A 25,045-nucleotide genomic window follows, 5' to 3' on the forward strand; every position below is an offset into this window, starting at 1 on the left:
CCGCGGTCTGTGTGGAAAGTCCACCCACCGTCCATGGCTCCCTGAAGTCACACCGCCATCCGCGGCTCACCCTAGCCTGCCGGAGCGCCGCTAACTCAATGCCCGCTGGAACACCGCTGACTCATACCCGCCATTCGCAGGAGATCACGCCGCCGTTCGCGGCTCTCCGAACCCCCTCCGTTCGCGGGGTATCACGCCGCCGTCCATGGCCCCTCTAGTTCGCTTCCTCCAGCCCACCGGTCCCCGCCGTTGAGATGGTCAATCAAGGCTGGCTGCCACCGTTGTTGTAGTGGCAGCCGGCTGCCGCCGTATTGACCAGTGACCAAGGTCTTTGTAACTTGTGCCAGTTCGTTTGGTCCCGGACACCCTGATACCCCCGAGCTGCCCCAGGGAAATTTTGGGGGGGTAGAAGAGTTCCGGGTGGAGTGGCCGGGCCGAGGAATGAGGCCACGGCCATGAAGACCACCTGCCATGGCCTCCTGAGCTCCCTGCTCCTCCTCGGCCCTCGGCTGTCTGTTTCACGCTGGAGGCCCCGTCCGGTGTATGTTTCCGTGTCTGTCCTGAGGGGCCTGTCCCACAGAGCGTTATGTCAGACCTCTGTCGTGTGTGTCATGTGTTCCTGCCTCTTGTGCCCTTATTTGGTTTGCTTCCTGTCCTTGTCTGATGTAATCATTAGTTGATTCGTGTCTAGCCGTGTCTGTCTCATTATGCTGTGCATTTATAGTCCTGTCTGTTCAGTTAGATTTCATCTGGTCTACTCGTTATCCCCGGTGTTTGATGTCTGCCTTGCCTTGTCCTGCCCTGTCTTCATTAAAGAAAGTCTATTATTTGAGTTACGTTCTCGTATGCGTGTTCCTTGTTCCTCCCTGCTGTGTGCACCATGACACTTATATAGGAGGCTTTTGAATAAAAAATGTAGAGAACCAGAGCCCTGTGAAGACTATTATATCTCACAATGCAATGCCAACGTATTATCAACTCATCTCTTTTGTGACTAACCGTTTGATCAAACTGCCAAGAATAAACACTTTAACACAAACTTAAATTAAAATACAAAAGTCAAAAAATAAATAAATCAATAAAGTAGTAAAAATAAGCGAAGTATAGTAAAATAGTAAGCACTTTACAGTGTATATAATATGGTAGTATCCTATTCCAAATACCATAAATATTGTTTCATTATATTTTTCTAAGAAAGGTTTCTGAAAGACTCTATCACCCTTTTCATGCTACATTCCAGCCGCCAGACTCCAAAGTTTGAGCTGCTGAAATGTTGTATTGCTCAAACAGACGGGACAATGTTTTAAAAGAGCTGCAAAACCACAGTGTACAAACTGTTCAGGAATACACCCTAAAATGGCTTACTTGTAGTTGTCTCTTCACATTAAACCATGATAGGATAAAGTATTTTAACATGAAAAATTTCACACTTCATCTTTAAGAGATTAGCAACATACAATGCCTTGATTAACTTATCTCTCTGCTTTTAAGTGGAACAACTTGCTCTGCAAAAAAGAGCAACACACAAAAAGAGCGTGACAAGCTTTTTAAACCCTTAAGGCTATAATCTCTTCAAGCAGAGCTGTGAAACACAGACTAGCAGCGGGCAACGAGATTCTAAAGCGCCACAGCAGTGGGAGGCGCCCCAGAGCATTAGTCCGGCAACAGTACAGACAGTCTCTCCAGACGAATGTCAAATGAGTAGAATGTAAAAATCATTCATCATCCATTAAGCAAACAATACAAGGATGACGTACTGCATCTGCTGGGATTCTGAAGTGTGCAAACAGTGAACACTTCTGCTGTCCCATAATGCCAAGGGACCGGAGAAGAAACAGATTCTGAAAGTTGGCAGAGATCCGTGGCTAATTATTTTCAAGTGCTTAAGAGTTACCAAAAACGTTGTTCCTTGTGGGTAAAATGAACTTTTTTAATAGGGAAGCACAATAATTGTCACCATGTTGCTTATTAGCCAATATTAAAGATGTTCTTAATTTACATTTAGTCATTTTTCATCCAAAGCGACTTACAATTGGGGGATACATAATGCGATACATAATGGTGAGCCGCAGACGGAGGGCTTGGGAGAACAGCGGACGGCGGCGGGCTTGCATTGGCTGCAGACGGTGGCGTGAATTTCCCCACGGACGGCGGGCTTGCGGTGGCCGTGGTCACTTCACCCATGGTGAATGCTGATTCCACTATCCACAGGGCGAAGTTGATATAGCACTTCAGAGTCCAACATGAATCGGCCATGGGCGTAACGAATCGGATCCCGTCGTCAAGCCCGATCCAAAAACCCTCCATTAAAGTGAGGTCATCCCCCGCTGCCCAGGAAATGCAGTTGATGAACTCTCGGACATAAATCTCAAGTTCCCGACCATTCTGGAAAATGAAACTGGTGACTCTCGGCTGGTTGCGACACCAACCCTGAGGAATTACATTGATGAATGCCAAGTCCTTCTCCATGCTGTTAAGTTTTTGGTCCGGTCTTCTGTCACAAATAGAGTCGGGAACAACAGGTAAGTGAAACATCAGGATGGTTTATTGACAAGGAATGCAGATCGTGTGGAGAGAAAGGCGGGTGAGTATCTTGGAGATTGGAATAGTTCAATAAGTCTTAGCTGAGGACTGAAGAGAGTCTCTTTCACAGGATTGATGGAGATCGGGAACCAACGGGGACCGGATAATTCATAGGAGGATCGCAGGAGAAACGTTGGTATCAGGTAAGGATTCACAGGTTAGTGCACACAGGATCTGGAGACTTCCGGATGATGAGTGTCTGAGTGGAGCATATATTTAAAGGAGTGATGATTAGTGGCTGCAGGTGTGGGTGATCCGCAATCTTGGTGGCAGGGATCTGGTGCGTTTCGGAGCTGGTGACTGATGACGACGGAGGTGACTGAGGCCCCGTCCACACGAAGACGGGTTTCTCTGTATACGTATAAATATTTTACCGTATAGGCATTTCGTCCACACGAAACCGGCGTTTTCGAAGAGTGAAACCGATCATTTTTGAAACCGGGTCCCAGGGTGGATAAATTTGAAAACGCCGGTTTCATGTTTTCGTGTGGACGGCGAATCCGTATATTTTCTGAAACGATGACGTCATCAGACCACGTCTCGCCCCTAATCAGACACCGCTGCGTCACATAACAGCGACAACAACAACAACAATGTCAGACTACGTGCCTGTGTTCGTGCTGCAGAACCTACTGAGCTCATTAATTTTATTAAAGCAAAATCTTCTGCTTTGTGTGTTAGTTTATATTCAGCGCGCAAGGTTTACGCACATGGTCCAAGTCTTCTTCTCTGTTTTTTTTGTGTATCTCTGTGGCAGAATTACAGCGCCACATATTGGTCTGGCATGTGTACTACATCGTTTTCAGTCGGTTTCAGTGATTCCGTGTGGACGCAGATATTTCCTGAGACGACTCCGTGTTTACGGCATTTGAGGCAAAAAAAAAAGATCGGATACGGAGAAACCCGTCTTCGTGTGGACGTAGCCTGAAACTGTGATGGATTAACTAGTTGCTTATTAGCATACCTAATATTAACATATTGGCTGTTTATTAGTACTTACAAAAAATATTCTGCAGGACCATATTCTACATCCCTAATTCTACCCAATACCTAAACGTACCTACCTTACTAACTTGTGATAAGCAGCTAATTAGGAGTTTACTTAGGCAAAAGTTGTAGTTCATGGTTTGTTAATGGCGAGAATTGGACCTTAAAATAAAGTGTTACCTACATTTTTTATATTTTACATTAAAATGTTGCAATGTTTAAATACTTGTAGCATTTGAAACACATGATTAAAGTTTTAGGGTTTTGTTTTTTGTTTATTTACAGTAAATGTAATATTGTTAAATTGTAATATTTACTGATTTTTATTTACTGCTGGTTGGCAATATTCTGCATTTGAAATCCAGTCATTTCATAGGAATCCACACAATTAGAAGTTTTGAGTAAAGCTGGAATTTTTCCCAATGTAAATTGCATCAGGTTGAAGTGGGTCAAGTTAATTGGTTACATTGACCAATAGAAAGTTGCCTGGCGTAAATGTAGTGATTGATTGATTGATTTAAATTATTAAAATTAGTGAAATTTCACTAATGTGACTGCAACTGAAAAAAACTATAAAAAAACAGCCCATTGTCCAGATTTTTAAAACTACTATTGTTCAACACTTGAGAAACTTATTTTCACAATTGCACTTCACATAAATCAAGAATATACATGACAGTGCCAAACTGGAACTGACACATCTGGATGTGAGTCAGGATGTAAGTTAGTTTTTCATCAGTTTCAGTACATACTCTGAAAATACAGGAATTTATCTGTCTCTCTCTTCCTCTGTTTCTGTCCCTGACACACACACACACACACACACACAAAAAAAAAAACACCATGCTGAGCAACTGGTCTCTGATGGGCAGGGGAGAGCTGATTATGGATTCACTTTGCAGCAGGAGCCGCCCTGACTCTGGGGATTTGATTAGGGCTTTGACAGGTGCCAGTGCGATTGCAGCCTTAATCTGAGGAGTGATCTGCTTAGATAATGTGCAAAGAGGAAGAGACAGAGGTGGCAGGAAACGGGGGAGGCAGGTAGTAGAGATGCACTGAACGGCCTTGTGACAGCAGAGCTTTACTTTTGATGTACTCACTAAGTCTAAATCATATCACAGACAGCATGTTATCATAAGAGTAATACTTCATCTGGTGCATCTTACAAATTCTGAGAAAGAGACTGGAAATGAGTGCCTCTCACACTGCAGAATCTTTAAAGCTCTTGGAGAATGGTTGAAATGCTCAGTTAATGTATGATAATGAGGACAATGTAATGATGCCTTTGACTCCCATTGCCATCTTCTATTCTCTCACATGTGCACAGAACCTCCCTACAGGCTGCCGCAGCGTGAACCGAGTCAGTCACTGATGTCTCTATCATGACTGTCCCGTCCTCTTTCCATACAGGTGATCTACTTGCATCATTGGTTCACAGCAGAATTCTCTCATCTATTTTCACCTGCTGTCAGGAATGGGGCTTTTCTCAGTCAATCACGAACGAAGCAGAGATGGGTGGTATGACCAAAATCTTAATTTTATATCTTGTTAACTTAATATTTAAGCAATGTGCCACAAGAAAGTGCTGTTGTACTGACTATCTCCTTGATATTGCTTTTATACAGGAGCAGATATCGAGTGACGTACATTTCAGACAAAAGCCTGTTCTCCGCCAATACAAACAGTTCCAAAAAAAATAAAGCAAGTAAAGTATCAAGCTTTGCACGTTGGCAAGCAATGTTCAGACTGGAATACAATATGTGAGTGGAATGGAGTGACAGTAATTTTTCTGTAAAAGATTCTGTAATCACTTTGTTTTACCTCCACTCCGGGTTGCCCATTTCTGAGCAAATCTGAAGCCAGAGAAAATACAGATACTGTAACTTTCAAAACTAAATAAATAAATAAAAACCACAATCAAAATCACAGCAAAATCACTATGTACTAAATATTAGGGGTCCTGGAAAAAAAGTGCTTGGTTAATCAAAGGTTAGAGGGCTAAAAATGTATAAATCATTACAGATATTTTTATTTTATAGCCATTTTTCAAAATGCTTTATACTGTATATTGCATTAAATAATATTGCATTATTGCACTGCATTCTGCATTGTTGTTTCTTTTGCATAATCAGCTTTGCATCAAAGGAATAAATTACATTTAAAAACATTTTAAATTTAAAACTGTTATTTTAAATCATAATATTATACAGTATTACAGTTTAATTATTTAATTACATTTTCAAATATATTAAAAGAGAAAAAAGTCATTTGAACCAATATTTCACAATATTATTGTCTTCCTGTATTTTTGATCAAATAAATGCAGCATTAGTGAGTATAAAATACTTCTTATTATTATATAATATTTTAAAGCTGCAGTCCGTAACATTTTTGGTTAAAAATGATACAAAATAAATTTTTGAGCAAGTACATAACCAGCCAGTGATTAAAGCTGTCTCCTTACTTTAGCCCGATTCACAACGGTAAGCTAGTAATACATTTTTCTAATTTGAGTGGTACTGGTAGGAATTTGTGGGAAATTCGAGCATGCCGTCATTACGTCATGTCTGTAAACATAAAGAAGGTGTCCCGGATAGAGGGCTATCGCGTGTGTGGATGCTACAGGTGGCAGATCGCTTACAACCTTTTTTTCACAGCATCTGGAATAATTAAACGTATCATTTTAATGGCGGATTGTAATCCAAAAAGGTTTATTTATTTGTGAAACAAAAGTAACTGAAATTAGATTATATTCCAGGTTTAAATGTGCATCTGATTACAGATAGTCTACGTGGGATTACACAAGTTTTGTATTTTAAAGACAACCAGTTCTAAAAAAGAATAATTTGCTTTTTGGGTTAAAGGAATTTCTTTAAATCAAATTCGAATGATAATTGGAGATTAGACAGTACTACATGTAACGCTAACACACACTACATACACGTAGTCACACAATGCTGATGTTGTTAACATGAACAATTTGAGAACAAAGTATAACAGTAATAATCATTTGCACTGTTTGATGTGATATGAGCTAACCGATCGCTATATTTAATCACCATTGAAGCACAATTTATTGTAATGCTTTTTTCCACAGTTGGTCAGAACAAAAGTGTCAGACGTGTTACTTACTCGTTCAGATGACAATATCCGGTGAAAATTCTTATTTGGGTCATTCTTCCAAGACGTTGGCTAGAATCTGTGACTCCTAAGGTCAGTAAATGTCCACACCGGTGCGGTGACTGACAGTCACACATAATCCTCAAAACTTTAGATTCATCCGCGCTGGAGCTGTGCCGGTGCACAACCCACGTTAAGAAAATAATTCCACAAATAACTAAAATTGCAGGTTTCAAACAGAGATGACAATAAAGAGGCAAAACTTACAGACTGCATCTTTAATTATATAATTATATAATCTATTTATATGTACATTGCTGCCAAAGCCTATAGCGGATACAGAAAACAAAGCAGGATTTAATGTTAGAACTTACCAATACAGAGACCGTCACTCTCCTCATAGCCTATGCTGCAGACACAACGGCCCAGTGGCACCAGCCAATCACCATCAGCTCCACAGTACAGCCTAGGTGTGTCACGTTCCTCAGCGTTCTCAACACATGCTCCTCTGACCTCAACCAATGAAGACGAATCCACCCTCGGTACAGTGTCGGGGAAGGCTGCAAGGTTTCTCAGGGTAGACGGGCACTTTTTGTAATAAACTCTCACAGACACCAGGGCAATACATGCGCCCACGTCCTGGAAGGCCAAGTAGAAACCCTTACGAGCTATTGGGCCCACTTCTCGCACTTCGGTATTCAGCCTCAGAACACGGTCGCCCAGGTCTGTCTGTGTGAAACTCTCGTCAGCGGCAATGGTATCGATTTTGGCATATTCGTTGGGATGGAAATGAGCATTGGCACCATGCGGCTCATCTGTCTCAAAGTAGAGAAGGTTAAAAGTCTCCTTGCAGGTGCCAGAGACCCAGGGGATGCTGTTGCAGTCCCGCAGGGTAAAGCGAAGCTCCACGTAGATCTTCTGCGCAGCTTGACGGGGAATCCAGTTTGTACGAAGCCAGTTGTTCTGGTTGGGTTCCATTACGTGGCACACCTGGAATGTGTGGATGGGACGGTTAAGCTCATCCATCTCCGTGATGGCGTCCCACTGTGGAGAGCAAAGGACAGAGGAATGAGAAGATAGATAGTGGGATAATTGGAGAAAGCAATAGAAAGGAATGAATGCAATGTTCTTGGTGAATTCTCTGTGGGTTTCAGAGAAGCTGCTGGAGCCCAGAGAAATCAAACAGAATTGAGCTTCATCATATTAGCATAAGAAAAACTCAGTTTCACTGTAAATTGAACCACTGGCTATATGTTTATATTAGAGATGTCAAACGATTAATCACGATGAATCACATCCAAAATGAAAGTTTTTGTTTACATAATATATGCGTGTGTACTGTGTATAAATAAATACTATACATAAATACACACACATGCATTTATATATTTTAGAAAACTATGTTAGGTTTATATATTAAATATATTTATATACAATATAAAATATATGAATATAAATATATACATGTAAATATTTTCAAAATATATACTGTATGTGTGTATGTATATATACATATATTTTATATATATATATATATATATATATATATATATATATATATATATATATATATATATAATAAATATACACAGTACACACGTATATATTATGTATACAATGTTAAATGACTAAATGTAAATGTAAACAAAAACTTATTTTGGATGCGATTAATCGTGAATAAACATTTGACAGCACTAGTTTATGTGCAAACCTAATAATTCATTAATTGATTTTTTTTGGCAAACTCAAAAGCAATAAAAATACAATAATATTAATAATTGAATACACACAAGATATATATTTTTAATGTTCATAATTATTTTATAGATATAATGCTGCCTTTACATACTATCAGACATGTCCTATTTCCCACTTCTAAAATTTTAATAACAAGTTTATCACATTCAAGTGCTTTGTTGTTGGAAAGAATATGAATAATGGAGGCCAGCACATTCATTCTTGCCTATTGCTTTGGGAAATCTAATTAAAGCCAAAATGAATTGCAGATATTTAATCAATATCTAACAGATTTTGATTAAAATGTAGCATCCTATACAGTGACAATCAAATAAACATTACCAGGCCATCTAGCTGACAATTTCGGTAAAATGCTGTGAAAAATTCATATAATATACATGAAATGGTTATTTATACTCATGAATATACATAATTGTAAAGGCAAAAGAAGGCAATGTAAATGTCGTAGGGGAAAAAACAAACAAATAAAATTTTAAAAATAAAATAAAAAAAAATTAATCTCAAAGTTTCCCACTTTAAAATACAATTTGAAAGGCTTTTCATGTCTGATTTGTGACTAGGAAACCCATGTTTATTATAATTATAGCAAGTAAATCAGCAAGTCACTGCACATATTTTTTGATTTGCATCAGTGTTCTGCAACCCTCTACAACCCATCTTTTCTATGTACTCTCTTCCAGAGAGATCTCGTTATCATTGGAGGAACGAGCATCAGGCTAAGCAACAATCCTAGCCACATGAGAAAAAAAGTTTACTTGAAATATTTTTTTGAGGAAAAAAAGAGGCAGAATCGCTAATTATACACTAGGGTGCCGTCTCTGACAGGACAACTGACAGCTTACAAGCTTCTCACTGCATGTGTGGAATACATGTGATGAACACGTAAATGCACTTTTTTATTGGATTGCAGAGTTTCAGAAGCACAGTAGATTCTGAATCTGTCAACTTGAATCTGTCAATCAGAAAAAAAAGAAAAAAAAAGAAAATGAAAAATTGACATCTGGCACTCCATATACACATGAATTTGTTCTTAACATTGTTCTACTATTTCGAATTTGGATTATTCTAAATAAGTTGTTGGTTAGCCAATTCATATAAGGGCTTTTTTGCACAACCTTTAATTTACAGTATTTTTAACAAACATATGGCAATCTCTAAAGATGAACTCTCTTCTGAGAGATGCACAGCGAGATCCTTGAGCAATGCCAAGTGTGCCATCCTTAAATCTAGTTCAAACACCTGTAATACATCTAATTACATACACATACACGTATCTGTTGTTATGCAGAGAAACTTCGCAGCTTGATGATGTGATATGATTTTATCAGCTTTTTGTTCAAATTGTTGAATTATTTTTATAAAACTTACCCACATTCAAGTTGTTTTTTTGTTGTTGTTTTTTTAAGCTTTCTTTTGACATATTGCATTCATACAAAATATTCTGGGGGAAAATTTTGTGAAAATGATTGAAAATGCTGGTGGTGGCTGGCCATTAAAAATAAAATGGCAGGGAAAGAGTTAAAGAGATCTCTTATGTCTCATATTGCACAATATTGTTATGATTTAAAATAACGTCTCGGTTACGTACGTAACCCTCGTTCCCTGATGGAGGGAACGGAGACGTTATGTCGTGACGACATTAGGGGATTTACTTGGAAGCCCCGACTGCCTCTGATAAGAGAAAACGCCAATGAAATTTGGCTAGTGGATTTTGCATACCTGAGCCACTCCCCGTGCATACGGGTATAAAAGGGCGACAGGTGCATCCACTCATCAGGTTTTCCGCTGAGGAGACGAGAACGTGTCCCTGGCAACCAGCGATGGTTCAAGATTGTGGCATGGGGACATAACGTCTCCGTTCCCTCCATCAGGGAACGAGGGTTACGTACGTAACCGAGACGTTCCCTATCTGTCGGTCACTACGAGTTATGTCGTGACGACATTAGGGGTCTATGGAAAGCGCCACAACCTGAACCCCGTCACGACCTTGTGGCATGCAGATGTTGACAAGCTAGCGCGTGACAGACAAATGCGATGCGAAGGTCGCAACCTTCCCGTCGCCCCAGCGCAAATTCGCTAACCTTGGTGCCCGCAGGGACCACTGAGTACATTGCTGCTGGAGATAGCCAAGCCGCTGTTCCTTTCCCCAGAAATCGGAAGGGATTTCGACCTTCTATGAAAGACTGCTTCAAGTCTTTCCTGTTTGTTGTTACAGCCCGGCAGTAACGACGGGGAAGCGAGCCTTCCGGAGAAGGGCGCTACGGAGGCCACACCCTGCCCGAAGGGCAGGTATGGACACTGGTATGGACTGGCCCAAGCCTGGGGCAGTGCTACATACGCCTGGACCCCGGGGCAGATCCTACCTAGGAGAAGGGAGGAGGGCTGCCAGCAGGGTCTGACAGAGCTCTGTCAAAGGGAAGACACGGGTTTACCGTGAGGGAAACCGTACCATGGATGAATACACGTGTGGGATCACCCGAAGGGAATCAGGCCACACGGGCACCTAGCCGAGTACAGGGGCTGACCGGAGACCCGGGCAAGCTAACACCGGTACTGGGCCTGGCGTCAGACTGCTCCGCCCAGCCTGACTGCCGGGGGTGCTGGAGGAACTCCGCCAGGGTTCGCCGTCCGGGGAACTAACTGGAGGAGAGAATAGGCGCTCGTATCCCCGGGTAAGGGGGAAATGGCGCAGCAAGCGTGACACCGGCCAACTCTTCCCGCCACTTACCTGTTACCCAACACACGGGAAGAGACTGGCTCAACGCGGAGACTGTAAAATCTCGCGAAGGTGTTCGGTGTCGCCCAGCCCGCAGCTCTACAGATGTCTGCCAAAGAGGCGCCGTGCGCCAGCGCATAGGAGGAGGCAACACTCCGTGTGGAGTGAGCCCTCACCCCGAGGGGGCACGGCTCGCCTTGGGATTGGTACGCCAAGGCGATGACATCCACTATCTAGTGGGCCAACCTCTGCTTGGAGACAGCCTTCCCTTTCTGCTGACCTCCATGGCAGACAAAGAGCTGCTCAGAGCTTCTGAAGCTCTGGGTGCGTTCCACGTATATGCGCAGCGCTCTTACGGGACACAGCAACGCCAAGGCTGGGTCTGCCTCCTCCGAGGGCAGTGCTTGCAGGTTCACCACCTGATCGCGGAAGGGCGTGGTGGGAACCTTAGGCACGTATCCAGGCCGGGGTCTCAGGACAACGTGAGAGTAGGCCGGCCCAAACACAAGGCACTCTTCGCTTACCGAAAATGCTTGGAGGTCCCCGACCCTCTTGATGGAAGTGAGCGCGGTCAGGAGCGCTGTCTTAGCCGACAGGAATTTCAGCTCGACTGAGTCCAGCGGCTCAAAGGGACCCCTCTGAAGTCCAGCCAGGACAATAGAGAGATCCCAGGAGGGCATCAGGGGTGGCCTAGGAGGATTTAACCTTCTGGCACCCCTCAGGAACCTCACGATGAGATCGTGCTTCCCCAGGGACCGGCCGTCCACTGCATCGTGATGGGCCGCAATAGCAGCCACGTACACTTTCAAGGTGGAGGGCGACAGCCTGCGCTCCAACCTCTCTTGCAGGAAAGAAAGCACCACTCCAATCGTGCATCTTCAGTGGTCTTACCCAAGAAGAAGAACACCAGTCCGCGAACAGACTCCACTTCAGTGCATAGGCTTGCCTAGTTGAAGGGGCCCTAGCCTGAGTGATGGTGTCCACCACAGCCTGTGGCAGGCCACTCAAGTCTGCCGCGTCCCATCCAGGAGCCACACATGGAGGTTCCACAGATCTGGACGCGGGTGCCATATGGTGCCGAGCCCCTGAGAAAGAAGGTCCTTCCTCAGAGGGATGCGCCAGGGAGGGGCTGTCGCGAGGAGGGTGAGTTCCGGAAACCAGGTCCGGGTGGGCCAATATGGTGCAACTAACAAGACCTGCTCCTCGTCCTCCCTGACCTTGCACAGCGTCTGTGCGATCAGGCTCACTGGGGGAAACGCATACTTGCGCAGAGCCCGAGGCCAGCTGTGTGCCAGTGCGTCCGTGCCGAGGGGGGCCTCGGCCAGGGAGAAATACAGCTGGCAGTGGGAGGACTCGCGGGAAGCAAACAGGTCTACCTGAGCTTCCCCGAATCGACTCCAAATCAGCCGGATCGTCTCGGGATGGAGTCGCCATTCTCCGGGGAACGTGAGCTGTCGTGAGAGCGCGTCGGCTGCACGATTGAGCTCCCCCGGAATGTGGACGGCGTGCAGCGATTTGAGCTGTGACTGACTCCAGAGGAGGAGATGGCGGGCGAGCTGTGACATGCGGCGTGATCGTAGACCTCCCTGCCGGTTGATGTACGAAACAGCCGCAGTGTTGTCCGTGCGGACCAACACGTGCTGGCCTAGGAGCAGTGGCCGGAACTGCTTTAAGGCCAGATGCACTGCCAACAGCTCTAGGCAGTTGATGTGCCAAAGCAGTCGAGGCCCCGTCCAGAGTAGCCCATGCTGGAGGCATCTGTTGTGACAACAACATGCCGGGACACTTGTCCTAAGGGCACCCCGGCCCGTAGGAAAGCAAGGTCCGACCAGGAGCTGAAAGAGCGGCGACACGATTGTGTGATGGTCACACGACGTGTCCCGCGGCGCCATGCCCATCTCGGGACCCGTGAGTGTAACCAGTGCTGAAGTGGTCTCATATGAAGCAACCCGAGCGGCGTGACTGCGGCTACGGATGCCATATGCCCCAGGAGCTGCTGAAACTGTTTCAGCGGAACCACTGTCCTGCCTCTGAAGGAACTCAGGCAGTTCAGCACTGATTGGGCACGCTCGTCCGTGAGACGTGCCGTCATACTCACGGAGTCTAACTCCACACCGAGAAAAGAGATTCTCTGCACAGGGGAGAGCTTGCTCTTTTCCCAGTTGACCCGAAGCCCCAACTGGCTGAGGTGCCGGAGCACCAGGTCCCTGTGACCACACAACTGTTCTCGCGACCGGGCCAGAATGGGCCAATCGTCGAGATAGTTGAGGATCCTGACGCCCACTTCCCGTAACGGGGCAAGGGCGCCCTCCGCCACCTTCGTGAAGGCACGGGAAGACAGGGAGAGCCCGAAGGGGAGGACCCTGTACTGCCATGCACGCCCCTCGAACGCAAACCGTAGGAACGGCCTGTGTCGAGGGAGAATCGAGACATGAAAGTAAGCGTCCTTCAGGTCGATCGCTGCAAACCAATCCGCGGACTGAACGCATTTGACGATGCGCTTCTGTGTCAACATCTTGAACGGGAGCTTGTGTAGGGCCCGATTCAAGACTCGCAGGTCCAGGATTGGCCGAAGGCCACCGCCTTTCTTGGGCACGGTGAAGTAGGGGCTGTAAAACCCCTGCCTCATCTTGGCTGGAGGGACCGGCTCGATTGCACCCTTTGCCAGAAGGACAGCAATCTCCTCGCGCAGGACAGGTGCATCTCGGACTGCCACTGAAGTCTCGAGGATGCCACTGAACCTGGGAGGCCGCCTGGCGAACTGAATCGCATAGCCGAGTCGAACTGTGCGAATGAGCCAGCGAGACGGGCTGAGTAGCGCAAGCCACGCCCCCAGATACTGTGCAAGTGGCACCAAAGGCACAATCGACATGCCCGCAGTGGTGCAGCGAGGGGGAGTAAGGTTGGATGGAACAGAAGGCGGTGCGTTCTGACTCATCCCCACAAAACTCCCTAAGTCCCCGGGGGGACTGGCTAGAGGTGAGGCATCGCGTCCCCAGACCGCACTCTCTTGGCCACTGGCAATATGGGTCTCGGGTGAGAGTGAGGAGGCAGTGCGTCGCACACTGTCAGCCCGCAGACCTGGGAACCCGGAGGAAAGGGAAATTGCTCTTTCTTTGACAATGTGGGTAGCACTGACCCTTGAGCCAGTGGCGGAACAGAAAGAAAAGAAAACACAGGATTCTCCACCCGGCCCTCCTCCGGGGGAAGGAGCGACGCTAGCCTCGTCGTCTCCTGGGAAAGAGCAAATTCCTCCATCTCCGGGTTGTGCGCGTCAGGGCCACTTTGTCGTCTTCCTGGAGGACTTGGCGGCCGGCTGAGGCGCAGGGGGCGCCGCACTCCTGCGAGAGGCTCGACGCACCGGCCTAGGTGACGACTCAGCACGGGGCGGAGCAGCTCTGGAGGATGCAGGAGGGCGCCCACGGCGACCAGCAGACTGGGGCCTGGCCCTTGGGCCAGCGGTGGCAGCTGGAGCATCCCGCCGTTTAGGGAGGATGTGCTGAATTGCCTCCGTCTGCTTTTGTACTGCCGAGAATTGCTGGGCAAAACCCTCGACAGTGTCGCCAAATAGCCCCGTCTGGGAGATGGAGGCGTCGAGAAAGCGTACTTTGTCGACGTCCTTCATCTCGGCCAGATTGAGCCAGAGATGGCGCTCTTGGACCACTAACGTGGACATCGCCTTCCCGAGGGACCGCGCCGTGACTTTCGTCGCCCGGAGAGCGAAGTCAGTCGCCGTGCGCAGCTCCTGCATCAACCCCGGGTCGGGACTACCCTCGTGCATTTGTTTCAGTGCCTTGGCCTGGTGAACTTGCAGGATGGCCATGGCATGTAGGGCAGAGGCGGCCTGGCCCGCAGCGCTGTAAGCCTTGGCGGCAAGTGCGGCCGTCAGCTTACAGGCTTTGGACGGGAGACGCAGACGATTCCTCCAGGTGGCGGCGTTTTGCGGGCACAGGTGCACCGCAACCGCTCTCTCCACCTGGGGAATATCCACGTACCCCCTGGCCGCCCCGCCATCGAGGGTAGTGAGGACGGAGGAGGGAGACGAGCAGCTTCTGGCCGAGAAAGGGGCCGTCCACGACTTCGTCAGCTCCTCATGCACCTCCGGGAAGAAAGGCACCGGGGCAAAGTGCGGCCGCTGGTCGCGTTTTGCGCCGATGAACCAATCATCCAGCTGCGAAGGCTCGGGACTGGGCGGTCTGTTGACCTCCAGCCCGATACTCACGGCTGCCCGGGCAAGCATGGCCGTCAGCTCTGGGTCCGGATCGGCAGTGGCGACAACACCCGAGGGGGGCAGCCCCGCCGATCGTTCATCCTCAGAGGACGAAAGCCCATCCCCCGATGCCGCGATCGACATCTGATCCTCAGGCGGCGCACCGAATGAAATGCTGGCGGCCCCGTGAGGCGAACCAGCGAAATCACTCGGGAACCGGACGGAACAAGCGCTGCGGGAGGAGTAAGAGGTCCGCGTGCCCGGCGGAGAAGCTCTTACTGTCACCCTCAGATCTCCCAGAGCGCCAGCCGGCGGTCCTCTGCTCGAGCCAGAGAGACCGGGACGGGTGGCGGCAGAGGGTGCCAATCCTTTCAGAAAGGAAAGGCGAGATCGCAGCGTTGCCATGTTCATACGCCCACACCAGGCGCATGACTCATCCACAAACGCATCTTCAGCGTGCTGGATGCCCAGACACTGAAGACAACGCTCGTGACCGTCATCCGAGGACAGGAAGCGACCGCAACCAAGAGAACACGGACGGAACGGCATCTTTAAAAAGACGCGAACCGCCCAGTGTTTTAGAAATTTGCTCTTTCAGGTGAAGTGCCCAGGGGAATCGCTGCTGCAGGGACACCGCTGTCTGCACCGTGACGCCACCCAGGAACAAATTCTTGAGGCAGAAGGCTTTGTGGAGATCGCTTAGACTTCTCATCCACTCGGCTCCGAAGCAAAAATCTGATGAGTGGATGCACCTGTCGCCCTTTTATACCCGTATGCAAGGAAAGGAACAGCGGCTTGGCTATCTCCAGCAGCAATGTACTCAGTGGTCCCTGCGGGCGCCAAGGTTAGCGAATTTGCGCTGGGGCGACGGGAAGGTTGCGACCTTCGCATCGCATTTGTCTGTCACGCGCTAGCTTGTCAACATCTGCATGCCACAAGGTCGTGACGGGGTTCAGGTTGTGGCGCTTTCCATAGACCCCTAATGTCGTCACGACATAACTCGTAGTGACCGACAGATAGGGAACGTCTCGGTTACGTACGTAACCCTCGTTCCCTGATGGAGGGAACGGAGACGTTATGTCCCCATGCCACAATCTTGAACCATCGCTGGTTGCCAGGGACACGTTCTCGGCTCCTCAGCGGAAAACCTGATGAGTGGATGCACCTGTCGCCCTTTTATACCCGTATGCACGGGGAGTGGCTCAGGTATGCAAAATCCACTAGCCAAATTTCATTGGCGTTTTCTCTTATCAGAGGCAGTCGGGGCTTCCAAGTAAATCCCCTAATGTCGTCACGACATAACTCGTAGTGACCGACAGATAGGGAACTCTTTTCTATGATGCAAAGCTTAATATCCACAACCCATTACTTCACTCCTCAGTGTCACATGATCCTTCAGAAATTCTAATATGGTGATTTGAATATTTCATAATAGGATTATCAATGCTGAAAACAGTTGTGCTGATTAATATTTTTGTGGAAACTATGACTTTTCAGAATTTTAGAATGAATTCTAGCATGAAAATAATCGATGAATCATTGTTTGTGAAAATGTTCATATACTGTAAAGATTTCACGCAAACATTTGTGCGTACACACAATTATTGAATTAGCCCAATGTTTGCCCCTACTGACAGCAAAATATCACCGCTTATTTATTTCACTGTCACATCCAGGCAACGTGAGACTCCTTACTGCCATTTTCAATAGACTTACATCATTTTTTAGGTATCTGTAGGCTGTGATGTGCTATCCATATGCTTGGTTATGCTGAGGCTGTGAACACAGCGAGGCATAAGAGCCTAATAGATTTACTAAAGCCACGAGCTACAGCTGAATCAAACAGCAATGACAGGACGTCTGGCCATCACACTGATGCTCTGCTCTGAGCGACTTTGTATATTTTCTCTTTTTTACACGCCCTTTTCTCTTTCCAAACACGTTGTATTGCACACATTTGCTTTCCCAAACACTTCCCATATCTTGTCATCACACTCTCACTCTCTTTTCCACATGTTCTCACTTTCTTTTTCACAAACTCTCACTAGGTTCTGGCATTCTTATTTTCCACCCATTCAGTCTCTTTCTCACACTCTGTTCTTTTGTACTCCCACTTTTTTGACACTTTACTGTTTTCCTCACTATTTATCCTCCTCTTTCTGTCTTCAGCATAAATCTCTCCCTCCAATCATCTGTTTCCTCTTCTTTTCTTTTCTTTTCTTTTATTTCTTATCTCCCTAATCTCTCTCCCTCTGATAATTAATTAGGAAGGACGCACTTCATTAGCACTAAAGCTTCCACTTATTCACTTTCATTATTGCAGTGATAAGCTAAGCCTTCCCTAATAGCCTCTCAATCAGAAACTTGCTGTATCATAGCCCTGATGAGTGCCGATAGCTCCTCACAACAGTCCACTGTTTGCAACCAAAAAGTTTGACTGAAAGAGCGTCTAAAGCAGGGCTATTCAATTACAAATTCAGTTGGGCCAGATTTTCAAACCAAGAAGGTTAGCTGGGCCAGTTATTTCAGCGGCGAAGCAACTCGTAATGACACATTTTAACACCAACACAAACAAATTTATTGAATACATGTAAGGTTTATTCATTGTTTCTCTTTTAACTTTGGTCAGTTTGCACATCAAAAGGTGCATAAAAATACAACAAAAGAGTTAACTGAACAGAATCTGAGGTAGCCCCTACTTTTTCCACTTACAAAAGAAAAAAGAAACTGACCTAGGCACCTCTTGCCTAGGCCTACCTAGGCTACATATCTGACCTATCTGATCACAAAGTGCATAAAAATAGTGCACAGTAGTACGTTAGATAAGCAATAACATTCAAAACATCCTTTTGAAACAAAATAAACATCTTAATCACATTTGACCCAGGAACATCTCAAAGTGCATAAAATAAAAAGTGCACAGTATTCACGACTAGGCTATAACTAACACATGAATACAAGGTGGACTACTGCACATACTGAGGGAACATATTTTAAATCACCACATTTGTGATTAGGCATGCCTTTGTTACACATCCAACATTATATTGATGTAGGCTACAGTTACCCAGCTGATTTAGTGGGAGAAGTGACATTTTTTGTTTTGAACGAGAGAAGTGACTTTAGGCTCGTAAGTTGTCAGTGCAATCCGAAGGCATTGATGGAGAGTACAGTCAGTCAGGGAGCAACGATAGTTGCTCTTTATGGAGTTCATGTGTGAAAAACTTGACTCACATGTGTATGTTGATCCAAACATACTGAGCATGACGATCGCTACTTTCTTAATGTTAGGGAACTGATGTACGTTGACATTAGTCCAAAACATTGTAGGCCCGTTAGTGCAAAGCTCCTGTGCCATGGTTACAGATGACTGCATGTCAACAAGTTCGAGTGTGAATTTCCCCTCGTCAATGGAAGGAACCACTTGCTTTGCTCTGGCGGATAAGTCCCCTTCTATTGCAACAGTGAACGGGTCTCTGACAAAAAAACGGCCACCCAGAACACCCAGAACACGTCCATCCAATCGACCAGCAAAGTTCATTTTCAGCCTTGCAATGAAATCTGTCATCACATCCGTGATTTGTGCGGGGGATGAGATGAATTTGCGGAGTGTCGGAAAATGCAGCATTCGGCCTGTGCTCAAATCAGTTGCGAAAAGGTCCAGTTTAACTGGGAATGCGCGCATCTGTTCCACAAGGTCGATGACAGTTTTGTCTCTGCCTTGTAGTGCCAAATTGAGATCATTCAGGTGTTTAAATATGTCACTCAGAAAGCAGGCATCGGCCATGAAGTTGTCGTCCAGTATGCGACTCAAGTGCGTTTCTGCCTTTTTTTGCTTGCTTATGTTATGATCTCCTCTCTGAGACCACAGAAACGCTCCAGTGCTTTGCCTTTGGACAGCCACCTCACGTCATTATGCAAAAGCAGGTCGTGGTGCTCAGCAGACATTTCTGACAGCAGCATGCGGAACAAGCGGTGTTGGAGGCTAGATGTAGAGCGAATAAAATTAATTGTAGCCATCACGTTGTCCATTGTCGTTTTGAGCGCCCCGCTTAGTTTTGCGCACAACACCGCCTGATGCACAATGCAGTGTAAGGAGATCAACTGAGGTGCAACAGCGGACCAACGTGCTGCCAAACCATTCACTTTCCCTGTCATGGATGGAGCCCCATCTGTCACAAGCATGCACACACGCGACATATCCAGACCATTGTCTTTAAAAAAAGCGGAAATTTTCCCAAAGACTATATCGCCCGTTGTGTGTCCTTCTAACGGCAGTAGGCAGAGCAGCTCCTCTCTGAAGCATTTGCTGTCAAAAAAACGGACATATATGCACAACTGAGCAGTATCAGTTTTGTCTGTGGACTCATCTACTGCTATAGACATAGTATCAGCTTTCCTCATTTCTCCTAACAGCGTTTCATACACATCTGCAGCAAGAATTTCAACCCTACGAATGTTGGAAGTATCTGACAGGGGTACGTTTTTTATAGCAGATGCCACGCTCGTTTTAATTTTATCGTCATTTATCACCTCATCCACGACGGCCAGCATACAGTCCTTCACGGTTTCAGAGTCTGTGAATGGCCTTTTCTTTTTTGCCAATATCCAGGAAACACGAAGGGATGCTGCGGTAGCTCTCTCTTGGGCTGTGAATGACCGCACCATGGTAGTACTGCTCCGGTTGTAAGATGCAATCAAACTCTGCACTTTTGCTGCCCTCTCTTGAGATCCCTCTGGAAAATTGGTGTGGAAAGTCTGGTGTTTCTCAACGTGGTGCCTCCGCACATTGTAATCTTTAAGTACTGCAATGCACTCATTACAAATTAAACACATCGGTTTGGCGTTTGGATGTGGCGGTAAAATAAACAAGTATTTGTCAGTCCAGGCAGGGATAAACTGACGGTTTTCATTGGCAATTTTACGTTTCAGTGTTGAGAAAGACATATTGATAGTAATCTAGGCTACTACCGGCACGCTCTGCATTGTTTGCGTGTTGCTAGGCTACGTGGTCTGTACTACTGTATGAATTTACGTAGGGATGTGCGTTTTTGGCGGGACCACGGGCTGGGCCATTTTGAGATTGCTGCCACCAATTGAATAGCCCTGGTCTAAAGGGTTCCATTTCTAAACAGGTCAAGTCAGCTCACGTTTAGTTTATACTGTATGTAATTTGCAGTTTAAACTGGATTTAATGGCATTAAAATGCTTGTGACAAGGCCCAGGTCGTGAGAAATGTAAAATATCTGAATGAATGAATGAATGAATGAATGAATGAATGAATGAATGAATGAACGAACAAACACTTTACTATAGGTACCAACTATTGACTTGTTGCTTATTATTATTAACATATTGGCTGTTTCTTAGATATAAAGGACATATTCTGCATCCCTAATCCTACCCAATACCTAAACTTTACAACTATTGTACCTTACTAATTGTTAATAAGCAGCAAATTAGGAGTTTATTGAGCCAAAATTTGTAGTTAATTGGTTTGTTAATAGTGAGAATTGGACTTTAAAATAAAGTGTGACCAAATAAATAAATAAACAAACAAATAGGGGAGACTAGGGCACGCTGTCACACATGGAAGTTGTCACAAGGGTTAAATCTAACTAGACACATGCTAGACAGATGTTTTCCTTCTCAAAATATTAAATTATATTATCCGAACTAAAAAATGCCAATGTTTTCATATTTTTTATACTTAAATTTCCCATTTTATATTTATTTTTTTGTCACAACTGCTGATGACGGAGGAATTGTGAAAATGTATCACCCTTAAATAGGTCTTATCAGCCACTGAACAATGTTTTGCAACTTTTATTTGCAATATTAATATATATTATTCCACTTTAAGATGTTTTTCCCTAACATTAGCAACATCATGCAGCATGTGAGATGAGCCAGGAACTGCAGCTGTCAAATATATATTCATATGTGACCCAGCATGACTTTGTACTTTATATTTCTGTTTAGGCAACTATAATGCAAGCAATATATTTCATTCACAGCTACCAGTCAACTGGCAAGTAACTCACCACAGCCAATTTCTACTCACATTTGACATTTGTAGAGTATTAATTTAGGACTCTTTTTTGGACCCTGTTTGCCCTTATTTTTTCAGTAAATTATGAAATTATATTATGCAGATTTTAATAGAAGGCTAAAACTGCTTGTTATTAATAAAAGAAAAAGTATATTTTATACTCTAAAAGCTTACTCACACCAAGCCCATTTTTTGTACAAAACAAATAATTATTTAAACATCTATCTATCTATCTATCTATCTATCTATCTATCTATCTATCTATCTATCTGTCTGTCTGTCTGTCTGTCTGTCTGTCTGTCTGTCTGTCTGTCTGTCTGTCTGTCTGTCTGTCTGTCTATCTATCTATCTATCTATCTATCTATCTATCTATCTATCTATCTATCTATCTATCTATCATCTGTCTGTCTGTCTGTCTGTCTGTCTGTCTGTCTGTCTGTCTGTCTATCTATCTATCTATCTATCTATCTATCTATCTATCTGTCTGTCTGTCTGTCTGTCTGTCTGTCTGTCTGTCTGTCTGTCGATGTGATTTTTAAACTTGAATGAGTGTGTGACAAGGCTTTTATTAATGCATGGTTATAAATATATTTAACAATATTTATTTATTGTGTCACTCTTCACTTCCCACTATTAACTGCAACTGTTCCCTCAATAAATTCCTAATTTGCTGCTTATTAATAGTTAGTAAGGTAGTTGTTAAGTAATTAAGGATTAAGCGGTCTAAAATACGGTCATAAAGAATAAGGCATTAATATATGCTTTATAAGTACTACTAAACAGCCAATATGTTAATATTATTCATGCTAATAAGTAACTAGTTACAGTTTTTTCAACTGCTTACACACAAAATCTTTACTTGTCACACAATTTGTGAAACCTGCCACTCAAACACTAGAACCACAAATCTGCAAAACCATACACTAAATCTCAGCCTTTGACTTTTCAATTTCAGAAAACACTTTTTGCAAAACACAACACACAATTCTTTATTTAACAAATCATCTATCTATCTATCTATCTATCTATCTATCTATCTATCTATCTATCTATCTATCTATCTATCTATCTATCTATCTATCTATCTATCTATCTATCTATCTATCTATCTATCTATCTATCTAATCTAAATCTAACAGCAATTAATATTATGGCAAAGGTGTTTGCAAATGTTTGCTTTTGAGATGTGTTTGTGATATTTTGAATGCAGTGCTTCATTTTGTGAGGTGAGGCATTTTGCATTTTGTGTGTGCAATTCTTGGATTTGTGAGTAAAGTTTTGAAAAAAAGAGGCAAAGTTTTGAAAATGTGTGTAAGCAGTTGAAAAAAAAAACTTTAATAGTGAGAATTGGTCCTTAAAATAAAGTGTTACCGTTTATTGTCATATGCAGTTGTAGGTTTATATGGAGCCCATGGAGTATGAGCAAAAAAAAAAAAAAAAAAAACTGATGATAATGTTTAGCAAGCTTTTCATTATCTCCAGACAGGCCATATAATGTCATTCATAATGTCATGAAATAAATAAATTGACCTCAGAACAGCACACCGACTCCAGGTAGTTTGATACATGTCCCGATCCTATAATCTCCTCTCACCCTGCCTCTGCCTTCCAGCCCTTTGTCTCTCATCAGCTTTTTTGTTAGTGGTAAAGCGAGGCATTTAGAAGAACGGGGAGGCAGCGGCGCGCTTTCAATCTCCTGCTAGAAAGTGACCGGATACATCTAGGAACACTGCGGCGGGCATGAGATATCAGCACGCGGCTTAAGATGCTACACGCACTGATAAAAGTGGCGCTCAGATGGATGAAGCTAAAATCGCTGGCTACACATCACATTAAGTTGGCAGGGGTCCACAGACAAGGATTCAAAAACGGCACAGATCAGTGTGATAGAGACAACATGGAGGAAATGCATCTCGGGGATGAGGGGGGATTCATTGCTTTTAAAATGGTTTAAAAATGGTTTCTATCAGCAGACGTCTAAGATGCCCGACTCTCCTTTGATATCTGTCATCATTTCTCCACTTGGAACTGGCTGTGAAAAAGGCATTTCACTGGTGCAGTCGCTGGCAAGAGCAGCACGCACACATCAGGACATAGGATATTTTAGATAATGGCGGTACACAGTAATGCATATGAAAAGCAATAAGCTTATTACAACACAGAATTGGAATCTGTCAGTGGTGGTCCTCTATTTGGAATCCAGCTTTTTTCTGACAGCCTCTTTGGCGGTAAATGAACCATTTCAGCAAGCGCCACCGAACTGACTAGCATGTCAATATGTACGCTCAATAGCTTAAAAGTATCTATTATCATCATTGATTTCTGTTAGTCAGATACAGCTTAGGATTGATCTTTGAAGCTTGATTTTTCCTCACGCCTTGCATTGAAAGCACACACTTCGAGACTCCATAATAGAATTTACACAACCCAAATAAAGGTCTGCTATCAAGGGAGTTGGGGGGGGGGGGGGGGGGGGGGGGGGGGGTTCTATCAATTGCAAACGAGCCCTGGGCAAATGGAAATACAATTAAGCTTGAGTGTGAGTTTAATTATCTATTAATTATTAAGTACACATTAACCTTGGGTAATGGAAGTGCTTTGTGAGAGAGATACCGGCGCTACCTTTGACTCAATAATTGATTAATTGACTTCCACTTCAAACGGCATCAATAAAAACACCAAATGAATGACAAACATTCCTTTCTGTGTCATGGATCTCTTCAAACTTGTGCAATGCCTGTGGCTCAAACACTGCATTTATTTACTTGCTTTCTTCCTTGTTTATTTTTCAGAGCAAAATTTATGGCATGTGCAGAATTGTTCCTTTTTTGCTTTAATTAAATCAAATCAAATAACCATTCAATTCTTCAATTCATGTTTAATTGTATAGTGCTTTACACAATTCTTATTATTTCAAAGCAGTTTAAAAATAATTTTTAGAGAAAATACATATTTCTATTATATGTTCTGTTACACACTCAGGTTAGTGATAATAAATAATAGAGCTAGTGATTAATTATTTAAAAAAATGATTTGATAAAAGCATAACAATAAATTGATATACTTTCAGAAATTAACAATTTGTTGTTATTTTAGTGGCATACAAAGCCACTTTTTGTAATGCCTATTCAAATTCTACCACAATAATATTTCTGAATTAATTAATTGAATAAATAATTCATTCATTTACAATCTGTATATCATGTAATTTGGTTACAACAAAAGAAACTATACAAAATTGTACATTGAAATGCAGTTAAAATTCAACAATCATTTATTTGTGTGTTTATGTATTTTAACATATTATCATGTATGTTCAAATGTACATGAGCTATTAATCATTGTATATAATGTATTTATTATTGAAAATCATTTTAAAGTGTAACCAATACCAAAACTCATGCAAAGATTACAGCAGTTTACTTGATCGCAGCGAGAAAAAAAATGATGGAATGAAAAACAAACCAACAGGCCATGGGAAATGAAACATGCTCATACAAAGAACTGAAAACTATGATTGGTTTCAGTAATAATAATTCTTGTGCAAGATATCTCAAGGTGTTGAAATCTCATTTTGAACATGCAGTCTGGATTACAAAAAAGGACATGAAAAATGTCT

The 25,045-nt window shown here is 44.0% G+C and overlaps 1 protein-coding gene across 1 annotated transcript in view; it reads right to left on the reverse strand.

The window, feature by feature from the left end:
- The window catches only part of epha6 (eph receptor A6), a gene marked incomplete at both ends in the record, with an annotated part of 120,183 nt that overhangs the window by 69,551 nt on the left and 25,587 nt on the right, over nt 1-25,045 (reverse strand). The window contains one exon of the mRNA XM_079423428.1: nt 7,065-7,734. Within this exon, the coding sequence (XP_079279554.1) occupies nt 7,065-7,734 (670 nt within the window). The remainder of the gene's footprint in view (nt 1-7,064; nt 7,735-25,045) is intronic.

The sequence above is a fragment of the Barbus barbus genome, assembly GCF_936440315.1.
Source record: "Barbus barbus genome assembly, chromosome: 8".
NCBI lineage: Eukaryota > Metazoa > Chordata > Actinopteri > Cypriniformes > Cyprinidae > Barbus > Barbus barbus.